General features: G+C 42.0%; 1 protein-coding gene and 1 long non-coding RNA gene across 3 annotated transcripts in view; one reads left to right on the top strand and one right to left on the bottom strand.

Annotated features, from left to right (window-relative positions):
- The first annotated feature begins 3,752 nt into the window (after window positions 1-3,752).
- Window positions 3,753-20,389, top strand: LOC132406751 (uncharacterized). The gene is made up of 4 exons (XR_009516232.1): window positions 3,753-3,878; window positions 11,024-11,181; window positions 16,826-18,049; window positions 20,266-20,389. It is a non-coding gene; the product is annotated as an uncharacterized LOC132406751 (long non-coding RNA).
- A 91-nt stretch (window positions 20,390-20,480) lies between these two features.
- Window positions 20,481-25,067, bottom strand: part of LOC132406755 (arylacetamide deacetylase-like) — a 48,990-nt gene continuing 44,403 nt past the window's right edge. For both annotated transcript variants that reach the window (XM_059992706.1, XM_059992698.1), the window contains exon 5: window positions 20,481-24,007. In XM_059992706.1, coding sequence (XP_059848689.1) covers window positions 23,396-24,007 — 612 coding nt within the window. In that variant the 3' untranslated portion in view covers window positions 20,481-23,395. The remainder of the gene's footprint in view (window positions 24,008-25,067) is intronic.

Raw genomic sequence — 25,067 nt, forward strand, 5'->3', positions numbered from 1 at the left:
GATGCACTGTTAGCCTGTTTCAACCATAATGCAGCAACAGAAAACACTCTTGTGTGGGACATTGGCAACATTTTAGAATTAAGTAGTAACGCTTCACTGAATGTTAATGGGATTGGAAAGACATGGTTCACTCTGCTGCTGCCTTTCAAGTCTGGTAAGAATTGCAATATTAACTTAGAAGGTTCCCAGAAGCATTGTCAAGTTTCAATAACGTGATAATGAAATACCAGTTTCAATTGACCTTTGACGTCCTGTCAGAACTGTAGTCTTCAGCTATAGGTTCACAGAAATGTCATCAAGTTCCATTGTATAATGGCATTAGATAGAGAATCTCAACAATGTTTCTGTGAACCTTTTAACTGTAGACTGCAATTCCTACCAGACTTCAAAGCAGCATTAGGGTGAAACACACACAAAATGCTGGAGGAAATCAGCAGGTCAGGCAGCATCTATAGAGAGGAATAAACAGTCAATGTTTCAGGCTGAGACCCTTCTTCAGGACTGGGATGGAAGTGGGAAGGATCTGGAATACTAAGATTGTAGGGGGGAGGGGAAGGAGTACAAGCTTGAAGGAGATAGGTGAAGCCAGAGTGGGGGACGCGGGAATGAACAGAGAAATTAGGAGGAAAACTTAACCCCCGCTAAATTCAATGGAAGAATTTCTAGGTTAATCTGAAATGCAGTGAAGTTGACAGATATTCCAGACACAAGTGTTATCTTGTGGTTCCATTACAGCTAACACACCCAAGCAACTCAAGATAGAAATGTGAAGTGCTAGCAGTTATTTTAGATTAAATCATGGTGTTTACATTCCTAGATTTATTGTGAAGGGTGCATGCTCTGAATATATAGGCTCTACTTCACAACATTGTCCCATTGGCCACTTTTCATGCTGAGTATCTAGTTGACCCATTGAAGAACTATAATCTTCAGTGAGGCTAAAGGAGGGGCCCCAGCGTCAAACATCAACTGCCATTTCCCTCCGTAGATGCTGCCTGAGGCTGTTGAGCTCCTCTAGCATTGTGTGTGTGTGTGTGTGTGTGTGTGTGTGTGTGTGTTGCTTATAACCTTCAATTGCAATACTCAAAGAAATACACACAGTGGCCTCTTATTAGATACCTCCGGTACTTAATAAAGTGGCCACTGAGCGTACGTTTGTGGTCTTCTGCTACTGTAGCTCATCCACTTCAAGGTTCGACATGTTGACCATTCAGAGATACTCTCCTGCACAGTACTGTTGTAATGCCTGGTTATTGAAGTTATTTGGTTATGTGAGTTATAGTCGCCTTCCTGTCACCTTGAACCAGCTTGGCAATTCTCCCCTGACCTCTTTCATTATCACGGCGTTTTTAAGCCACAGAACTAATGTGAAGGGCCTCAAACCGAAATGTCAATCACTTACTCTTTTTCTTAGATGCTGCCTGAGCTGTTGAGTTTCTCCAGCATTTTGTGTGCATTGCTTTGGATTTCCAGCATCTGCAGAGTTTCTTGTATTCATGGTTCATTGGATGATTTCTGTTTTTCTGACCAGTCTCTGTAAACTCTAGAGACAGTTGTGTGTGGAAATCCCATGAGATCAGCAGCTCTGAGAAACTCAAACCACCCCATCTGGCACCAACAATCTTTCCACAGTCTCAGTCATTTAGCTCACATTTCCTCCCCATTGTGATGTTTGGTCTGAACGACAACTGAACCTCTTGACCATGTCTGCATTGAATTGCTGCCACATGACTAACAGATCAGATGTTTACGTTAACGAGCAGCTGTACAGGAGTACATAAGAACATAAGAACATAAGAGATAGGAGCAGGAGTAGGCCAATCGGCCCCTCAAGCCTGCTCTGTCATTCAACAAGATCATGGCTGATCCAATCTTAACTCTAGTTATCACCGAATCCCACGAGGCAACAGTGCCAACCAACAGGGCACCATGCTGCCCATTTTATTTTATTATTCATCCCGCCCAAACCCATGTGATCACCCGGGGAGAAAAAAACGATTTGCCAATTGAGGAGAAAAAATCTGGAAAATTCCTCTCCAACCCATCCAGGCTATCGAAAACTGATCCAGGAGATCACATGGCTGATCCAAACCTAGCCTCATGTCCACTTACCTGCTCGCTCACCGTATCCCCTAATGCCATTTTTATCCAGGAAAATGTCTATCTCTGTTTTGAATTTATTGAGTGTAGTAGCTTCCACAGCTCTCTGGGGCAGTAAATTCCACAGCCCCACTACCCTCTGAGTGAAGAAATTTCTCCTCATCTCAGTCCTGGAACGGCATCCTCTTATTTTAAGATTATGCCCCCAGTCCTAGTTTCACCCATCATTGGGAACATTCTCCCTGCATCCACCCAATCAAGCCCCTTCACAATCTTATATGTTTCAAAAAGATCGCCTCTCATTCTTCGGAACTCCAATGAGTAGAGTCCCAATCTACTCAACCTCTCATCATACATCAACCCACCCATCCCCGGAATTAACCTAGTGAACCTTCTCTGCACTGCCTCGAGAGCCAGTATGTCCTTTCTTAAATATGTACCTAATACCTAATAAGGTGGCCTCAGAGTCTATGTTTATCGATATAATTGTACTCTCACCGCAGCAGGAAACCTCAAACTAAATTTAGCTCTGTGGCTGGAATCTCAAAAGGTATTCATTGAGCCAAAATTTGAAACCCAGTTGAGCAAGGTTCTTAACTTTAATCTTTTCGAGGCTAGTGTAATGGTTAGTATAACACTATTACAGCTTGGGTCATTCTCAAGTTTGGAGTTCACCACTTTCTCCCCGTGAACCACATGTGTTTCTTCCAGGGGCTCCGGTTTCCTCCCACAGTCCAAAAACATACCGGTTAGAAAGATTGTAAATTGTCCTGTGATTAGTCTGGAGGTTTCTGGGTGGTGTGGCTCATTTCACTGGAGAGGCCTGTTCCACACTTCATCTCTAAATACAAAATAAATCCATCCACATCAACTTAGTGAGAGGATCCATCCCAGAAGTACTCATCTCACTTTGGTAGTTGAAATATGAGAAATTTTAAAAACACACACACACACACACACACACAGATACTGGAGATGTGAAAGAAAATATTGTAAATTCTCTGCAGCCAACATAATCAAGGGCCTCCCACCTTGAATATTCTGTCTTCTCCCTTCTCCCACAGGGCTGAAGATACAAAAGCTTGAACCATCAGACCCAAGGAGAGCTTTATCCCATTACATCAACTCTTGAATAGACCTCTTATATGCCACAAAGTGAACTATTGTTCTCTCATTCTACTGTTTTGTTCTTCTTGGACCTTATCCGTTTATTTCACTGCACATTTTCTTGAGCTGTAGCACAATATTCTGCAATTTGTTTTCTTTTTTCTACTCTGATAACGTTACGTATGACATGATCTTTCTGGGTGGCCTACAAAACAAAGCTTTTCACTGTGTTTTGCTGTGTAACAACAGTAACTGCCTCTGAGTATTCCAGTTTCCTTCCAAAGATGTACTTAGTAAGAGTTAGTAAGTTGTGGGCATGCTCTGTTGAGGCAAGAGGTATGACAACACTTGGGGACTGCCCCCCGGCACATTCCCGGATTGTGTCATTGGAAACGACATATACTTCCAAGCTCATATCTATCCTTATCTTCAGGTTGTATCTGTGGAAAGAGAAACAGGGCTGATGAAGATAATGATTCTGACGAAGATGGTGACTTTGACTTGAAACATGGTTTCTCTTTTTCCGAAGCTAAATTGTTTGATCGGCTGGAACAAGATAAGGTTGAAGAGACAGGTGTCATGACTAAAGTGTTTCAGTTTGAAAACATGCTGTCTTAAAGTGTGAGAAGAATTGCAAACCAATTCAGAGCAGCACTGGCATTTCTTTTTAGGTATGTAATGCATTATGTCAGACTCGGTGTTGTGTTGGACTTGAGCTAGGAGACATGATGTGCAGATTTACTGATTCACTAATCTACCAGAGGGGCTGCATCATGAGCCCTAGCATTGAGGACATCTTCAAAAGGCAATACCCAAAAAGGCGACTTTTGATATTAAGGACACTCTTCTCATTGTTGCCATCAAAGAGGAGGTACAGGAGCTGAAGACACACCCTCAACATTTCAGGAACAGTTTCTTCCCCTCTACCATCAGATTTCTAAATGGACAATGAACCCGTGTTCTCACTACCTCACTATTCTTTTGTTTTCTTTTTGCACTACTTAATTAATATGATTAAATAAATTAAATATATATATATCTTAGTGTAATTGATAGCTTTTTATGTGTTGCACTGTACTGCTGCAGCAAAACAACAAATTCCATGACATATGACAGTGATATTAAACTCGATTCTGATTCTGAGCTAAATATCCAGAACAAATACTTTTATCAGAAGCCATTGTTCACGAACCCCTGAAAGCAATTGAGATGCAAGGGACATGTTTATTATTTATTGTAACACCTGCACTGTTTTGTGCACTTTATGCAGTCCTGGGTAGGTCTGTAGTCTAGTGTAGTTTTTTTTCTGTGTTTTGTTTTACGTAGTTCAGTCTAGTTTTTGTACTGTGTCATGTAACACCATAGTCCTGGAAAAACGTTGTCTCATTTTTACTATGTTCTGTACCAGCAGTTATGGTCAAAATGACAATAAGAGTGACTTGACTTGACTTGATGTACTCACAAAGCATTCAGAGCGTGCCATGCACAACTGACTATTTGGCCAGATCGTCTATACCTGGCTGTAGATGAAGCTGATAGCTTTCTAAATCTGCCTGTCACAGTGACCATATCTTCTATTTTCTCTCCTCTGATTGTCTAGATTCATAGAGTTACACAGCATGAAACCAGGCCCTTCAGCCCAATTTGTCCGTGCTGAACAATATGCCCATCTAAGCAAATCCTGTTTGCCTGCACTTGGACCCCCTAATTCTATACCATTCTGTAGGAAAGACCACATAGAGTAGGTACTTGAAAACTGGTTACACCAGGAGGCCAGTCAAAGTTGATCTACCTGTGCATGCATTTGATACAGCTTCTACAGTCTCAGTTGATGAGATTACTAGTAAAACTACATTTTGGTAACAGAATGGGGGCTACAAGAATATTTAATGATGTAACAGGATAGGTACTGATAGCAGTAAATCCAGTTTTCTATTACAACAATGGGTGTGCACTGTAACATAACAGGTGAAGTTCCTGAAGCTTAGTCATGGCTGCATTCTATGTCTCTATTTTTGTCTGCAGTTCCCTGTTACCACATTAGCACAATCCACATCCCTATTTATTAATTTACTAATGTGAATAGTCATCATTATTCTTTCCCCTACAACACTTCCACACTTCCCCATCTGTGTACCTGTCCAAAAATGTTTTAAATGATGAAACTGTACCCACCTCTACCACATCCACTCACCTCATTCTATAAACCCACCATTCTCTGAGTGAAAAATGTTGCCCCTCAGACCCCTTTTAAATCTTCCCTCTTCACATTAAGCCTATGACCTCTCGTTATAGATTCTTCACTCTGGGTAAAAAAAAGTATCTGTAACTATATACCCCTATCTCCCTAAGTTGAGAGGGTAGTTAAAATGGCATGTGGAGTGTTGGACTTCAGTAGTTGAGCAGTTGAGTTCAAGAACTTGCAAGGTAATGGGGCAGCTTTATAAATCCCAGTTTAAACCACACTTCTTCCAAGAGGACCACAACCTTGTCATGGTTTGGGGGACTTCATGCTTCAATGACTCAGTGATCTATGTTGGTTGGAGTCAGGACTTTGTGCTTTGGCTCTTGGTAGGGTCACCCATGTCAAACAGGTCAAAGGGCAGAGACCAGGATAAGAGTGGTCCACAAGTCCTCCATATTCAGGGGTTCAGCTCAAGGCTAACAGCCCTGACTGGTAAGCCAAAATTGTTACAGAAACAGCAATGAAGATTTCTTCTACATCTGAGTGTGATGGCATTCCTGCATCTCCACCCAGGGTTTGCATGATTGACAGTAGTGAAGACCAAGACAAAGCTACTGACATGATGAGGGCCTTCATTGCTGCCTAAATGCCAGTGCCACAATGGGCTGTAAGTAAGTAAGACCACCCTTGAAATACTGTGTTCAATATCTCATTATAGGAAGGATGTGGAAGCATTAGAGAGATTTATGGGGGTGTTCCCTAGACTAGAGAGCATGTCTTATGAAGGTGGATGAGTGGAAGAGGCCTTTTATCTTTGGATCGAAGGAGGGTGGGAGATAAGTTGATAGGTTTATGTAGGAAACATAAATAGAGTTGACAGTCAGTGCCATTTTCCAAGGGAGGAAATGGCTACAACCAGAGAACATCCTTTCGGGTGAGTAGAGGAAAGTTTAGGAGAGACATCAGAGAATTTTTACACAGTGAAAAGTGCCCAGAATGCATTGCTGGGGCTGGCATTTAAGAGATTCTTAGAAAGCCTCAGAGATAAATGAACAATGGAGGTTTATGGCTTATGTAGGAAGGAAAGTTTCAATTAACTTTGGAAGTTAAAGAGCTTCACACAAAGTCATGGGCCCAAGAACCAGTACTGTGCTGTACTTTACTATGTTCTGATAAGGCTTGAAAAACAAATCATCTGTGACTAAATGGCAGAGCAGACTCAATGGCCTAATTCTGCTCTTGGCTTCTTGACTTTCTGATCTCTGAGCCACCGCTTATACCACTTGTGACATTTGGTCATTTTCTCTGCTATCCATCCCTTCACAACCATTCCTTTTGCTGCCTTCACCCCTTCATCTCCTCCAGAACTCAAATGCAACCCAATGCTAATATTCTCCTGTTTTGCTGAAAGTTTGCAACCTGAAACATTAACACGTTTTCGTGATGTCAAGCATTTCCTGCATTTTCTATTTATATTTCAAATCTGCATTTTGTTCCTGTTCTCAATGCTCTACATTTGAGGAACTTCTCCTGATCTTAGAGTACAAAGTGAAAAATAAAATTGCATGTTAGGGATAGCCAAACCTATCAATACTGTGGAAGTATTTAAGAATTATCTAGAATTGTTTATGAATCTCAACATATATATATTTAATTTCCTACCTTTGAGAACTTCAAAGGAAGTTCCTTTCTTATGATAAAATCTATTTTGTTTTTCCCCTATAAGCTTTTGAGGTGATGTTTATTCTATTAGTAATGAACCTTGCCATGTTTTACACTTTTATTTCTTCAAGCAATGTTCAGTAAAATAAAACAAACATGGAAATATAGACCTCAAAAAGTTTTTCAGTAATTCAACATGAAATGCTACCAAATTTAATTTTATTCCACAAACACCATTTTATTATTTGCCAGCTCATGGTCATATCCATTTTTCCCCTTCCAAAAAACATTTTTTACTGCCCATTAAGCCACTGAGTTTAGGACAGCAATGAAGGTCGTCCATCTCTGGCAGTGTTCGGGTCTTCCTTTATCATGTCAGTGGCTTTCTCGCTGTTTTCAGTACTGTCAGTCATGCAAGTACTGAGTGGTGAATCAGGAATACCATCACACTCAGATGTAGAATGATTTTTCATTGCTGTTTCTGTAACTATTTTGTTTTACCATTCAGGGCTGTTAGCCCTGAGATGAACCCCCAAACCTGGTGGGTCAGTGGACTTCTCTTAGTCGGGCCTCTACCCTTTGATCTGTTTGGCCTGGGTGACCCTACCAAGAGCCAAAGCATAAAGCCCTGACTCCAGCCAACAAACCTCTCCGGGTCACTGAGATACACAATCCTCCAAACCCAACGAGGAGCCCTTTAAAAAATAAAACAGGGTTAATCTGTCAATTGGTTTATTGTTGTCGCATGTACTGAGGTAAAATGAAAAACTTCCTCTGCCAAGCTTCCGAGCAGATCATTTCATTTCACAGTGGTTTGAGATAGTGAAATGGAAAACAATAGACGAGTGTAGAATAGTATTACAGTTATGAAGGAGTAATGTGCATGTAGACATTAAGGTGCAAGACCATTGTAAGGTAAATTGTGAGGGCAAGGGTCTATCTTATTGTACTGGGAGACAGACAACAGTGGGATTGAAGCTGCCTTTGACTATGTATGCACTAATTCTTGCTGTTACTGAGATAAAAGCAATTAGTTGATTTATTGATGAGTCTAGCCATTCCACGAGTCTAAGAGATGATCACACACACAAAAAATAAATTCTTCTCTTTAGATATCATTGAATGTTCTGATATGGGGAACAGTGATCATTTCTGAAACCCTTGCAACCACATCTAATTCTGCTTTTCTCCTTGGCTCATTGCCTGACCTGCTGAGTATTTATTTCTCTGTCTGTTTTGATGAACGTGTGACAAATGAACCTAAGGTTTATTGCTTATCATTATTTTGAGAGCCTTCGATCTGCAATGTTGTAGTGCAAGTGAGGTGCTGGTGAAGGGAAGAAGACCCAGTGCCCAAGAGGGCATTGGGTTTATCCAGAAAAAATCTGCTAAGTAAACAAGTTTTAGATTGGGAAGGAAGTTATTTTCAACACACTGTCATCAGCTGGCAGGACATGAAAGTATTACAACATAAGAACTGGGGTAAGAGAAACAACTAACTCTTCAAATCTGTTCTGCCATTCATTCAAATAAAACCATAAGGCCATACAACATAGAAGCACAATTGGGCCATTCAGCCCATCGAGTCTGCTCTGCCATTCCATCATGGCTGATTTATTATCCCTCTCAATCGTATTCTGCTGCCTTCTCCCCATATCCTTTGGCATCCTTACTAATCAAGAACTTTCAACCTCCACTTTAAATATACTCAATGACTCGGCCTCCACAGCCGTCTGTGGCAATGAATTCCACAGTTTCATCACACCCTGGCTAATAAAAATCCTCCTCTGTTCTAACAGGACGTGCTTCTATTCTGAGGCTGTACCTGCTGGTCCTAGACTCCCCCACTATAGGAAATACCTTCTGCATGTCCACTCTACTCAGGCCTTTCAATGTCTGTTAGGTCTCAATGAGATACCCCTCATTCTTCTAAACCCCACCAAGTAAAGGCCCAGAGCCATCAAATATTCCTCACACATTAACCCTGTCCCTCCTGGGATCACTCTTGTGAACTTCCTCTGGTCCATGATCTTCTACCTTGCCACCATTTCCCCATTCTGTCCCTATATCCTCTGACTCTCTGAACATTTAGAAGTCTGTCAGTGTCTATTTTAAATGAACTCAATAATAACATTAAATATAAGAGCAGAATTAGGCCATTTGGCCCATCAAGTCATTCTGCTATTTCATCATGGCTGATCCATGTTCCTTCTCAGCTCTAATCTCCTGCCTTCTCCCTATTTTCCTTCATACCCTGACTAATCAAGAATCTATTAACTTCTGCTTAAATATACCCTCTGACTTGGCCTCCACAGCTGCCTGTGGCAAAGAATTCCACAAATCCACCACTCACTGGCTAAAGAAATTCCTCCTCATTTCCATTCCAAAAGGATGCCCATCTATACTGAGGCTGTATTCCCCGGTCTTAGACTCACCCACCATTGGAAATATCCACTTTATCAAGGCCTTTCAACACCCAATAGGTTTCAATCGTCACCCCTCATTCTTCTGAATTCCAGTGAACACAGGCTCAGAGCCACCAAACACTCTTCATATGACAAGCCTGGAATCATGTTCACGAACCTCCTTTAAGCCCTCTCCAGTTTCAACACGTTTGTTCTTAGATAAGAGGCTTATAACTGGTGAGGCCTCACCAGCTCTTTATAAAGCCTCATCATTACATCTTTGCTTTTATTTTCTAGTCTCCTGACACTAAGGTTGAACAAGGTAAAAGAATAACGGGGTGGGGGGGGGGTGTTTGTGTGTATGTGTGCGCCCCAAGACTGTTTCACAGTACTGTATGTGCACACAAGAACTTGATGTTTTCAACCATGTCTGCCTTAGCACTACTGATGCATACACAGTTATGTACGCTGCCCCATTTCTTCAGATCAATGACCGACTCTTTTGTTTTGTTGACATAGAGGAAGAGAGTGGCACACCACTAGGCTTTTTGTCACCTTCCTGTACTCCATCTCGTCACTGTTTCAGATCTGGCCTACTACAGTGGTGTCATTGCAAACTTGTTAAAGAAGAACTGGTCCCACCTTTCTGTATAACATCTATTGTTTGTGGAATCCCTTCCTGTTCCACTTCAGGAACAAACAGTGGCTGTTCATAAACAAACAATGTTCTAAGTTTCTAAGATACAGTGATCAAGTCGTTATTTTTATTGTCATTTCGACCATAACTGCTATGTATAGTTCATAGTAAAAATGAGACAAGGTTTTTCAGGACCATGGTGTTACATAGTGATGTCCTATTCAGGAGATGTCCTACCAGCAATAGACAAGGCGGTTCTGATTACCAAGTATTGGACTTTACTATGAAAAAAACACTGATTATTCAACTCAAAGGTGGTGATGAGGGAGAAAAATCTGAAGTCAAACCCTGGTCAGAAATGGACTTGAAAGTCGAGGCCGTATTTCAAAGAAAAGCCTCAAATCCCACAGAGGCCTTGACTCTCTTCAGAACATTGCGAGTTAAGAACATTTTGCTCAGCATTTTAGAAACCACAGGTTCCACAAAGTTCAAAGTTCAAAGTAAATGTATTATCAAAGTATGTACGTCTCTATATACTACCCTTATATTCATTTGCTTATGGACATTCAGAGAAGCTACAAAGAAATACAGTACAATCAGGGAAAAAGTACACATATGCAAAGACTGACAAACAACCGATGTGCAAAAGATGACAAATTGTGCATGATAATTTGATAATAAATAAATAAAATTGAGAATGTGAGTTGTGGAGTCCTTGAGAGTGAGTCTATAGGTTGTGGAATCAGTTCAGTGTCAGGGTGAGTGAAGTTATCCACGCTGGTTCATTTGCCTGATGATTAAAGGGTAATAACTGTTCCCAAATTTGGTTGTGTGGGACTTAAGGTTAATAGCATAAATACAAATCAAAAAATATCATAAATATCGTAAGTGAAGAAATATTCCCAAATTTCTCTCTTTTTTTCTCAGAACAAGTGGTGCAGTTATGTTGTCAATGAGTTGAACACTCGAGGAAGTTTACATTTCTGGACTCTTGGGAACATTTAAGATAAACTTGAGTGATTCTGCTGATGCTGGAGATCCAGAATCCAGAGCAACACCCACAAGATGCTGAAGGAACACGGCAGGTCAGGCAATGGAAATGAATCAACACTCGATACTTTGAGCCAAGACCCTTCATCAGAACTGGAAAGGAAAGGGGAAGATACTTAAGGGGGAAAGGGGCACACTTAAGCTGTTTCCTTCACATCTACCTACAGGAAAGATATCAATGAGATTGAAAGAACACAGAGAAAAATTACAAGGTTTTTGCCAAGGCTTGAGGACCAGAGTTACAGGGATAGGTTGAATAGATGAGGACTTTATTCCGCAGACGTCAGAGAATACGGGACAGGAGAATGGGTTAAAAGGGATAATAAGTCAGGCATAATGGGATAGTGGAGCAGATTCAATGGGACAAATGGCCTAATTCTGCTCCTATGTCTTATGATCTCATGATTTCCTCTCTTTGCGGAGAACTACTTTGGAATGTTTTCCCTTGCCACATTTCCAAGCTCAGGGTCATGATATGACGACAATAAATGAATCATCCAGTCATACAGCCTGGGTTGTTTTCCTTGTCGAAAGGATATTCGTTCAGTGATTACAGCATCACATTATTACAACATTACGGAGCTCCGTGATTCACACTATTTATGCTTTCAAATTATAACACATCGAGAATGCAATCGAGACACAGCTTGGTCCCGGAAATCCCCCACAGTGTTCGGGCAAACTGCTCGCCTCTTCTGGCATCCACAGGATGGGGAATGAGCTAGTTGTGCTCCTATGATCTTATAGATATCAGTTTAGATGGATATGGGCCAGGTGCTGGGAGTGGAGCTGGCTTGAAACAATATTTTGGTTGGCATGGATAAGGGCAGGCTAAAGGACCTTTTCTGTGCTATACAACTCTGACTCCATGATTCTGGCCTCAATTCCACATTTCTATTATGCCTTAATTTCTATTGTTCAAAAATCTCTCTTATTCTGCCAGGAACGGATTCAGCACTTTAGCATTCACAGACATATGGATAACTCTCTTTTGAGAAACAACACACATCTGACCATGGAGGGTAAATGATTCAGCTAGTCGCCCAGGACTGATTCATTCAAAGAAAAGTTTCTTGCTTCCCTATAGATTTTCAAATAAGTTCCAAAGATTCAAAACATTCTAAGAAATTTCTCATTTTCTTCATTAGAAGAGACGATTTCTTATTCTGAAAGAATTACTCAGGTTTGAGATCCCCTGAAAGCAACATCTCAGCAAAAAATCTTATCAAACTTCTCTTAGAAACATATTTTCCAGATTCAGATGAGATTTATTTATCAGATGCACTTTGAAATATACAGTGAAATGTTTTGTTTGTGCTAACAACCAACACCATGTCATGATATGCTTCTGGTGTTGCCACATGTTCTGGTGCCAACACAGCATACCCACAATGCTCAACAGAACAACACAGAACACAACAAGCAACAAAACAACAACAGCAAAACAAGCTCTTACCTCCCTCCCAGCCACCCACACACAGGGACAGTCCCCCATCTCCAGCACAGGCCTCCGGGCCTCCAATTTCCAGGCTTCAGCCATTAGACGTCATCATCTGGACTATCGATTGGCATTTGGGCTCTGATATTCTGTATTGACCCTCACACTAGCCAATGATGGGACTCCAAACACCTCACTAACTGACTGGCCATCACACCCCCTCGTGCTTCTTGCTGGATACACAGCGAAGGACTGGGCTGTGGATTTCCTTCATCATGCAACCAGGTTGCTGGACCTTCAAAGTAGAACATAGAGTGGAGACCTGATCTCTAATTCCTCCACATTCCAGTCCCTAAACCCAAATCAGACCCCTGCCTTACCCATATTATCATCTCTAAACCTCACCCTGACCTCTAACTCCCTTCTCTGCCTAAAACCATCCCTACAAACTCAAAAAGGCAATGGTCTGAGCTATGACCAGCGCCATCTTGAAAATCAAATCCTGTTTTTCAATGAGCTTACCTCTAATTCTTTGAAGCTTCAGTGAACACAGGCCCAAAGTTACATACAGGAATTCCTACTACATAGGCATCATCGCTGGGCACCTTTCCTGGTTTTTTTTACTGAATTTCCTGGGTGGCTGGGTGGTCTCTACCAAAGAAGATGTAAGATGCCCCTTCCATCCACTAGCCTGCAGGTCCCTCTTGGGCACGGAGTAGCACCTACTTAGCCACCTGATCAGGGTCACATGAAACCATGGGAGCAGGTGGTGGATGGGTGCACGAGGAGCTGGTGCAGAAACTTGTAAGATTAGTCGGCTCCATCATGGGTACTAGCCTTCATAGTATCCAAGACATCTTCAAGGAACAGGAGCTTGGGAAGGCAGTGTCCATCATCGAGGATCCCCACCACCCAGGACGTGCCCTCTTCACACCGCTACTGTCCGGAAGGAGGTTTCAGAAGCCCAAGGGCACTAACTCAGTGATTCAGGAACAGCCTCTTCACCTCTGCTGTATGATTCAGAAATATCCAAATGGACATTGAACCCATCAACAGTACCTCGCTACTTATTTATTTATTTTTTTATTTTGGGCTACTTATTTTAACTTAATAGACATACATAGCCCTAATGCAACTCAGTTTTCTCTCTGCATTTATTTATCATGTATCTCATTGTGCTGCTGCCATTGAGTTTATAACTTTCATGACATATGCCGGTGATATTAAATCTGATTCTGATCCTGAAATCACAAGTCCTGGTGAACACAATGCCGAAATAAACTAACTTTCTTCTGCTTGTATGTGATCCATATCCTCCTATTCCCTGTATACTTCTTTTCTTTGTCTAACAGCCTCTTAAATGCCCCTAACATAATGGCTTCTACCACTCCTAGGAACCTAGCACTCTCCATGTAAAAAACTTGCCCTGCACATCTCCTTTCTACTTTCCTTCTCTCAACTTAAATACATGTGTTCTAGTAGTGGACATTCCTACTCCCCTGAGACTCTACCCTATTTATCCTTCTCATAATATCATAAATTTTTATAAGGTCTCAACCCGGCCTCAAAAAAAAAAACAATCCAAGGCTCTTTAAGTTGGTATAGGAAATTTGGGGAGATTTAATATACAAAGTAGGGTGGCAGGGTGGAGATATGTCCATACCAAAGGAGGTGCAAGGATCTCTTTCTCTCTGCTAGCCTGCAGGACCCCTTGGGCAAGGTATAGCACCTGCTTAACCTATCGATCAAGGTCACGTGAGGCCACGAGAGTAGGTGGTGGAAGGTCAAATGAGCAATTGGTGCATATCACAAGTCCTGAAGACAGACAATCTCTGGAGAGTATTGTTAATAGTTGGGGGTCATCAGTCTTGTAAGGATGCTGCCCAGAAGAAGGCAATGGCAAACCACTTCTGTAGAAAAAATTTGCCAAGAACAATCCTAGTCAAAGACCATGATCACCTACGTCATATAACACAGCACATAAGGATGATGATGATACCAAATTATGAAGGCTACAGATAGGATAAATGTAAGAAGACTTTATCCACTGAGACTAGGTGAGATGAGATCTAGAGGTAATAGATTAAGGGGAAATATTTAAGGTGAATCTGAGGGGGAAACCTCTTCACTCAGAGGGGGAGCAAATGTGAAGCAAACTGCCAATGGAAGTGGTGGATGTGGGTTTGATTTCAGCGTTTAAGAGGAGTTTGGAGAAGTACGTGGATGGGAGGGGAATGAAGGCCTATTGACCCAGTGTGATTCAATAGGACTAGGCAGAATAACAACTTGGCATAGACTAGATGGGTTTCTCTTCTGTAGTGATCTATAACTCTTAGACTATGAAGGTAAAGATGGAAGTTAAGAGGGAATGGGATTTAGTCAACCCTATTTCTTTCTTTAAATCATTTACAGAACATGATTGTTTACAAGGTCAAGTTTTATTATTCATCCCTCTGTGCTTCGGAACATAGTCTCAGTTTAAACTGAGCAACATTAGTGGGTCTGATATCACACACAGGCCAACACAGATGAAGCCATCCTTGAAGGATGTTAGCAAATCAAATAACATTTTTTGTACAACATTCTGATAGATTCATGCCTATCATTCATTCATTACACGCTGTGTCGTATGACTTGGGCGACCTTGGTCTTTCCATGAAGATGATTGTTCTTGGCAAATTTTTCTACAGAAGTGGTTTGACGTTGCCTTCTTCTGGGCAGTGTCTTTATAAGATAGATGACCCCAGCCGTTATCAATACTCTTCAGAGATTACCTGCCTGGCATCAGTGGTCATATAATTAGAACTTGTGATATGCAGCAGCTGCTCATACTACCATCCACCACCTGCTCCCGTGACTTCACGTGACCCTGATTATGTGGGGAAGGAGGAGGCTAAGCACGTGCTACACATTGCCCAAGGGTGATCTGCAGGCTAACAGAAGGAAGGAGCACCTTACACCTCCTTTGGTAAAAACCTGAATAGCTAGCGTTATCAAGATTATTTCTTAAACAGTGTTTGAGTAAGGTCAGAGTATAATTCCCACTGCTATCTGTAAGGATTCCGTACGCTCTCTCCGTGATGGCGTAGGTTTTCTCCCACATTCCAAAGACATGTACCATTAGAGATAGTCAGTTGTGGGCATGCTACATTGGTAATGGAAATGTGGCAATGCTTTCAGGCTGCCCGCCACAATCTTTGCTGATTAGATCTGACACAAAGCATTTCACTATATGTTTCGATGTACGTGTGTCAAATCTCTTCATCTATATTTATCGCCTTGGATGTAAATTTCCTAACTTCAAGGGTGGCATCAATGGCCCAGGACTCTAGTCACTGGTTCAGTGAATCTGATAGATTACCACGCACGTTGATAAAATGGTTAAGAAAGCACATGGTCTGTTGGCCTTCTGAGTTCAATAGCCACAAGGTAATATCGCAGCTCCGTAAAATGCTGATCATGCTTGTACTAATGCGTTCAGTTCCGATTGTCTCATTATAAAAAGGATGTGAAAGCTTTGGAGAGGGTGCAGAGGAGATTTACTAGGATGCTGCCCGGATTAGAGAGCGTGACTTATGAGGATAGGCTGAGTAAGCTAGGGTTTGTCTCTTTGGAGCGAAGGAGGGCGAGTGGTGACTTGATAGAGGTGTGCAAGTTGATATAAAGTAAAGAGCCAGTGCCTTTTGCCCAGGGCACAAATGGCTAATATATGAGGATAATTTTAAGGTGATTGGATGAGAGTATAGGGGAACTGTCAGAAGTGTTTTATCTTGCAGACAGTGGTGGGTGCACAAAATGCATAGTCAGATATGGTGGTAGAGTCACATTTAAGAAACTCTTAGACAGGCCCATGGATGAACGAGAAGTAGAGGGGAATGTGGGAGGGAGGGAAGGGTTAGGTTGATCTTAGAATAGGTTAACAGTTCAGCACAATATTGTAGTCTGAAGGGCATGTACTGTGCAGTTCTGATCAAGATGGCGCCAAGCTGTGGTCTCCATTGAGGTCATGGTTCAGATTTAGTTGTTGCACTTAAAGTCTTTTAGGTTCTTAGGAATAGTTCAGGGACAGAGAGGGGAGCAAGGGGGACCATCACGTGATGACGTAGGATCGAGACGTGGAAATCCAGTTCTCCCATAAAAAACCAGTAAAATAATGTTTAAGTGAAGAAAAGTTAGTAAATACTTTTTTAAAATTACTTATAAACTACTCAGGATTGTCTTAATATATGTCTCCTAAACAGAAGCAGAAGAAAACTATTACTTTGAAGACAACACAAGTTGGAAAAGAATCAAGGCCCGCCACCATGAAAGAGCCTCGGGCTCAAGTGCAATTTACCTCCGGCGATACAGAACAGGAAACTGCGGCAACATCAACCATTTCCAAAGAAAAAGAGCAACAGGAATTGTGCATGCGTAAAGGAAGGGGCATACGCAAACACGAGCAACCCAAACTACAAATCCCAGCTATGATCAGAACTGAAAGTGAAAGTGAATATGAGGTGGAATCAGATTCTCTGGATAAATCAGACGAAGATGAAGAGACAAACAAAGAAGAGCAACAGAAAGAGGTTGGAGGTGATATTGGAGACATTAAAAAATCTTTGGTGCAAATAGTGCATGAATTAAAAGCATTAAAAGTAATAAAAAAAATAAAAATATGAAGATTATGTTTGATAAAATGATGAAAAGAGGACAAAATGGACAAGAAAATTAAAAACTTGGAAGAAACAATGGGGGACACCATTGACAGAGTGAATAAAATGGAAGATAATATTTCTGACTGGACATCAGAAAGAAAATGGTTGTTGGAAAAGTGGATGTACTTGAAAATTTTAGCAGACAAAATAATATTAAGATTGTTGGACTTAAAGAAGGTATAGAGGGAGAGGATCCAATAAATTTTTTTTCAAAAATGGATCCCGGAAAATTTGGAAATGGAAGAAGGAACCCAGTTAATTGAAGTTGAAAGTGCTCACAGAGCCTTAAGACCAAGACCTCAAGTTGATCAAAACCCACAATCAATCCTGATAAAATGCTTAAGATATCAAGATAAAGAAAAGATCCTGAAGGCGGCTGCCCAACGTGCCAGAAAGAGAAACGGGCCATTGATGATAGAAGGGAAAACAGTTCTTTTCTACCCTGATATAAGTTATAACCTTTTGAAGAGAAAGAAGGAATTTAACCCAGTGAAAAAACTTTTATGGGAAAAGGGTTATAAATTCATACTGTGCCACCCGGCAACCTTGATAATTTTTTTGGATGATGGAAAAAGAAGATCTTTTACTGATTATCGGAATGTGGGAGAATTTGCACAAGGACTCCCAAATATTCACTAAACACAGCCAAAAATTTAAAAGTGAAATGGATTAAAGATGAAGACAAGGACAGTGAATGGTGTTGATGGATGTTTAAGGACAGAAGAATATTTAAATATATTCTAAATTATATGATACAGGGGGAGAAAGGTAAAAATTGGAGAAATATTTATCAAGAGTAGTGATATTATTTTTTCTTCTCTTATATATACTTTTTTATATTATGGGGGAGCTGGAGGAACCTCGGATCGATTGCTACGGGATTCACGTGTGTAATCATGGCGACTGCCATGACCTGTACAACGGAGGGGGGTAATGTTGTGTTTTTTTTATTCACAACATTAGTAGGGGGGTAGTTTGTTATTTTTTTTCTTTATAATCTATTTTTCTTTAATCTTTCTTTCTTTGCCTGGACAATCGGGGGCGGGGAGAGACACATAGCAACACAGAGAATTTTAAAAAGATTCCCCAAGGTACTACGAAAGTTGAAAATTTAGGTATTACTAAAGACTGGAGTAACCCTGTTAAAAATAATGACTAATTTACTGAATTTTTTATGTTTTAATGTTAATGGGCTTAATGTACCCGTGAAATGAAAAAGAATTTTAACATACATTAAAAAAATGAAAATAGATATAGCTTTTAGCTGCATTCCATTTGAAAAAATTACTTATAATTTAAGAAAATTTGGCACCCTTATTTACAAAAGATAGGATTAAATATATAGGTGCTCAGAAGATAAAATTACTGGTTATTTGGGAAAAGAAATAAATATATATACTAAAGCTATTATGAACTCTGTGGAACATGTGGGGATCTTCCGATATTCAGGCATTCTTTCTTTCTTTCTTTTTTTTTCTCTTTTTTTCCTCTTTCTACAGGGATATGTTAGGGGGGAGGGGTTAAAGGGAGGGGGAAGGGTTGATAATTTTTTTTCCTTCTGTAACCATTTGAAAATTCAATAAAAAAATGTATTAAAAAAAAATAAAAAAAAGAAAGAGAGGGGACCAAGGTGTCAGCCTAGGTCTTAGAGATAGCCATGCAGTAGAGTTAGAGGTCAGACTAAATTCTGCATTTGATGGCCAGACACATGGACATGTGATGAAGGACATTCATGATTGTATGTCGAGCCAGCAGGCCATTGGGGATGAGGGTTGGTGGGCCCTCAGGTTAGCAAGTCATTGGCAGGATCCTGATCGGTGGCACATGCAGACAGTATACATGGGGGCCTGTGACTACTTAGGCACTTGAATCAGTGAAGACTGGAGCTTGAGGCCTAGCATTTAGGGTCCCATCATCGGCAAGACTGGAATTCGAGGCTTAGTGCTTAGGGCCGTCATTTGTTGCCATTGGCAAGTTCTGGGGTTAGTATCAAAGATCAACATCCAAAAGTCGATTGAAAGTCCAAACATCGAGGCCAATGGCCAGAGCCCCAATTCTGCATGTCTCTGCAAGTCCACTGAGGAAGTCGAAAGCTCAATGTCTGTGAATCTACATGTCTGCTGGATGCAGGAGGCCAAGGAAGGCAGTCTGTCCTTGGGTTAGAGGACTGTTTGTGCAGATGGATGGCTGGTAGGTAGGAGGGAAGAATGAGGCTTATTTTATGGTTGTAGCTTGCTCTATTCTGAGTTGTTCTGCTGAGCAAGGTGGCCATAGTTAATAATATATCCATAACAGTGGATATATTTCATTAGGAGTTTGAGGAGATATGGTACGTCCCCTAAGACACTTGCAAATTTCTGCAGATTTACCATGGAGAACATTCTAACTGGCTGCTTCACCTTCTGGTATGCGGGGGGGGGGGGGGGGGGGGGTCACTGCACAGAATCAAATTAAGCTGCAGAAAGTTCTAATAAGCTTGCACTCAATGTCAGTAAGACCAAAGAATTGATGAATTGATTGGGGGCTTTAGAAAGGGTAAGTTGAGGGAATGCACACCAGTCCTCATTGAGAAATCAATAGGTAAAAGGGTGGGCAATTTTAAGTTCCTGGTTGTCAACATCTCTGAAGATCTATCCTGGGCCCAACATATCGATGCTGTTACAAAGAAGGCACGAGAGGGTCTATATTTCATTAGGAGTTTGAGGAGATATGGTATTTGCAAGACACTTGCAAATTTCTGCAGATGTACCATGGAGAACATTTTAACTGGCTGCATCATCTTCTGGTGGGGGGGGGGGGAGGGGACGTGGTCTCTGAACGAGATCAAAATAAGCTGCAGAAAGTTGTAAACTCAGTCAGCTCTATCACGAGCACTAGCCTCCAAAGCATTCAAGACATTTTCAAGGAATGATGCCTCAAAAAGGTGACATCCTTCATTAAGGATCTCCATCACCGACATGTCTTCTTCTCTTTGTTACCCTCAGGGAGGAGGTACAGGAACCTAAAAACGCACACAAAATGAATCAGGAACAGCTTCTTCCCTTCGGCCATCAAATTTCTGAATGGACACTGAACCCATGAACACGACCTCACTACATTTTTTCTTTCTTTTTGCACTACTTATTTAAATTACCTTTTAAAATATATATAAACATCTTAATGTAATTTTGTTCATTCATTCATTTTGTGCAGTGTGGTATGATGTGGGTAATCATGGCCTTCCCATAACTGTAATAGCTCTTGACAAATTTTTCTACAGAAATGGTTTGCCATTGCTTTCTTCTGGGCAGTGTCTTTACAAAACAGGTGCCCCTGGCCATTGTCCATGTTCTGCAGAGATTGTCCACTTGGCGTCAGTGGTCACATAACCAGGACTTGTGATATGCACCACCTGCTTATATGACCATTTCCTATGGCTCCACATGAACCTGATCAGGTGTGCCAGCCAGGTGCTACACCTTGACAAGGGTGACATACAGGCTAGCAGATGGAAGGAGAATCTTGCACGCCCTTTGATAATGATAGCACAGTAGCATAGTGGTTAGCACAAAGCTTTGCAGTAACGGGCAACCCGGATTCAATTCCCACTGCTGCCTGTAAGGAGTTTTTATTTTCTCCCTGTGACTGCTGGGTTTCCTCCGGGTGCTCTGGCTTTCTCCGACAGTCCCAAGACATACCAGTTGATAGGTTAATTGGTCATTGTAAATTGTCCCTTGATTAAATTAGGTGACTGCTAGGCAGTGCAACTTGAACGACTGAAAGAGCCTGTTCTGCACTATATTTCAATAAGTAACACCCATACATAATTATAAAAACTGTATTATATTTTGCAATGTACTTCTGCCGCATAACTGCAGATTTCATAAGATATGGCAGTGATATTAAATCTGATTGTGCCTCCAGCACATCCCTGTTGCTAACGCAAATAGTGTATTTCACTCTATGTTTGGATCTACACATGATAAGAAATCTGAATCTGAATCTCTAACATATCTGTGTTCTCAGGAAAACAACAAGATTGGAGACGTTTGAACCGAGAAAAGGCCTTTTCACACAACAGTTTATTCATTGTGATACAAATAGGGCAGGAGATATACACACAGAGCATATCAATAGAGAAGTGGGGTTGATACACAACATGGAACTCGACTACTACCCCATTGCAGTTAGCCTTCATCGGGAGTACAGTGACAGTGGAAAGGCTTTCAGTACCTGAACAGCATAGGTGGGCGTTGTATAGTGGGAGGGGCTGGATTTTCTGGTGTTATGGTAGGAGAGGGTCATGAGCAACGAGGCATTCAACTGGTTTGGGGACCACCAAGTTTTGATGCATGAAGATAGGTTGCTTTCTCTTGTGCATCTATAAAAACTGGTGAGTGTCAACGTGGACATGCCAACTTTCCCAACCCAACTGTGGTCATAAGCATGCATTAATTTTCGGCTCTGACATAGCCACTTTGGTATCAAAGTCTCAGTGTCATGAAGGTTATATCACAGCTTGTGAGCTTTTGGAATGGATACAGCAGATATGATCACTTTCTGAATGAGATTGTTAGGCAAGTAAGCTGAATTGATTCGGACAAGTCTTTTCATTCCTTTGGGGTGGAAAGTTAAGAAATGATCTGCTGTTTGAGACAATCAGTAAGGGGGGCAGGTCTCCTCTGGAAGGACAGGGAGATGGAAGCTTGAAGCTGGAACCAGGTTATCCAGTGGCAATGACAGGATGCTAACTCTCCCCCAAAAAGCCGGGCATTAAAGAAAAGTTCAAAGCTGAAATAAAACACAAAATACTGGAAATACTCAGTAAGTCAGGCAGCATCTGCGGAGATAAAATCAGAATTAATGTTTCAGGTCAATGACCTTCTATCAAGTTACCAACCTGGCATGATGACACTGCTTCTCTCTCCACAACTGCTGCCTGACCTACTCAGCATTTTCAGTTTTACCTCAGATTTCTAGCATCTGTAGTATTTTGCCTTTTATACTACCAGGTCTGAACCTGATAGATGCTTGTTAGACAAACAAGAGATATCTAACCAAGGCAGTGAAATTAGCTGGAAAAAAAACGAGGAGTTGAGGGTTATGGGGCACGGTGGGGGGGGGAGGGGAGGAACTAGCGCAAGAGGAGATGAGGTCAGCAGAAATCTGCCATGATCATATTGAATGATGGAGCAGATTTGAAGGGCTGAGTGGCCTACACCCGCTTCCAGTTTCTTGTGTTCTTACTGAATGGTAGGGCAGGCATGAACACCCTTCTTCCATTTATGATTTTGGAGAGAGCAAATTGGGAAGATGATACATTATGTTGTAGTTGTACAAGACACTAGTGAGGCCACGTTTGGAATACTGTGTTCAGTGTTGGCCACCCTGCTATAAGAAAGATACCATAAAGCTTGAAACAGTGCTGAGAAGAGTCAGGAGGATGTTGCTGTCTTGAGGGACTGAGTTATGAAAACAGAATGAGTAAGTGTGCGACAGAAATGGGGGGGGGGGATCGTATCAAGGTGTATAAAATCATGAGAAGCACAGATAGGGACAATCTTCACAGTCTTTTCCCCACAGCTGGGGAAATAGGGCTATAGGTTTCAGACAAGAAGGGATAGAGTTAATGCAAGCCTGAAGGGAAAGCTTTTTACCCAGTGGGTGATCAGTTTATGGAATGAGCTCCCAGAGGAAGAGACTGAGGAAGGTACAGTAACAACACTTAAAAGGGACATTTAAATGGGAAAGGTTGAGAATGATATGGGCCAAACATGGGCGAAATGGACTGGCTTGGATGGGAGTCTCGGTCAGCATGGATCAATGGGGCTGAACGGCCTCTTTCTGAGCCGTATGACTCTTTCACTCTGTGGCCTGGTTTGCACCCCTGTTCCTGAGCCACGTAACATCAACCTCCCCACCCTTCCGTACCTAGTAAGCTTCTTTTAAATATTTTAATTCAAGTGATAATAATCCCTGACTAACAGCTCTTCAGTTAAACGATATTTTAAATTCAATGATAATCAGGCCAGTGGATCATTAAGAGACAAAATCACTTGTTGATAATTCACAGGCATGGAAGTAGGGTGGTAAATAGTGGGGGAGGGGCAGTGAAAATTAAAACTAAAGCTGTGTTTATAAGTTTTCCCGCAGCCAGTCAATGTAGCGGTCCATCAGCTTGTGGCCAATGGCGAAATTGGTCGGCCACGTAATGAACATCAAGACACCATGAAAGCAGTCCTCAAAGTGCTCGAGAGCTACCTGGACACCGGCTTGCTGCAGCCTCGTGGCGTACATGGTCCCGTCGTCTCTCAGGACGTCAAACTCACAGGTCATGATGAGGGCCTGGGGGAGCGCCCGGAGCTCCTTGTCCTCGGCCAAGAGTGGAGCAGCCCTTGGGTCAAAGACCCCGGGGACCTTCGCGTGGGAGGTCCCCTCGTTCCCTCGAGCGGGCAGCGTGTACTTGTACTCCTTCCTGAATTTCTCTGGCAGAAGGACGCTCCAGTTCACCAGGCTGCTCAGGCCTCTGGCTTCAAGGCCAGTGTGGGCATTGGCCCCCATGGCCTTCAGCAGTGACTTGTCCGGACTGAAGTATTCGCTCCAGAACCTGACCATCAGCTTCTTGGGCAGGATGGGCATGTTCTCGTTCTGCTGGTAGGAAGGAGTATTGAAATCGATGGTCTGAAGTGCAGGGTACACCAAGGCTTGAATCTTGATTTCAACTTCAACCCCAGGCTCTTCTCTGATCTGCAAAACATTTCTGTCATTATTTGGTGTCCGTCACTGACGGGGATTCCCAACGTGGGTCCTTTACACCCCTCGGTGAGTGACCACAAGGCTATAAGATACAGAGGCAAAATTAGGTCGTTTGCCCCATTGAGTCTGCTCTGCCATTTCATCGTAGCCAATCCATTTTCCCTCTCAGCCCCAGTCTCCCATGTTCTCCCCATATTCCTCCATGCCCTGACTTATCAGGAACCTATCAACCTTTATTACCCAATGACTTGGCCTCCACAGCACCTATGACAATGAATTCCATAAATTTACCATTCTCTGGCAATATTGGGGTCCAGGCATAAAAATAGGTTGCGAACCCCTGCTGTAGAACATAGAACAGTAAGGCTCAGAAAGACTCTTCAACCCATGCTGTTAGGCCAACCCTTTAACCTACTCCAATCTAACACTTTGCTCCCACAAAATCTCATTTGTCTTGCATCCTTATATATTCCTGTCTTTTAACTGGCTCTAATGCACTTCCTATTTATTTGTGGACATGGTTCTAATGAAAAACTATAACCACCTTCCTATATCTCTCAAACTCGCTGGCCTGGCAACACAATTACAGAAGCAAGAGCAGGCAGGATTCCAGGTCTCGCCCCACCCCTACCACCTCAAAGCTTTCTACATGCAACACGCTGGTCACTGATCCTGCTACGGACTTCTGCAGATGTCCTGTTGAAAGTGTCCTGACTGGTTGCATTATGGTCTGGTGTGGCAATCCAAGTGTGCAGGGATGCAAGAAACTGCAGAGAGTAGTGAACTCTCCCCAGCGCAACATGGGCATCTCCCTCCCCCCCCCACCCCCCATCAATAGTACCTGTAGGAGGAATTGCCTTAAAGTATTTCCAGTTTCAAATGGAGCTGGTGAATCTCAGTGACATCTGGTGGGTGGCCAATGAGTCAAGGAAACCAACTAAATTGTTAACCTCTCTTTTTCTGGTAAACGATTATCGCAAGCTTCCCTTTGGACTGGAAGTCAATTTGATGAGGCAGTCCAAGTCAAGGCGAGGCAGTGGGTCTGTCGCTA

This window comes from Hypanus sabinus, chromosome 2 (assembly GCF_030144855.1).
Source record: "Hypanus sabinus isolate sHypSab1 chromosome 2, sHypSab1.hap1, whole genome shotgun sequence".
In the NCBI taxonomy this organism is placed as follows: domain Eukaryota; kingdom Metazoa; phylum Chordata; class Chondrichthyes; order Myliobatiformes; family Dasyatidae; genus Hypanus; species Hypanus sabinus.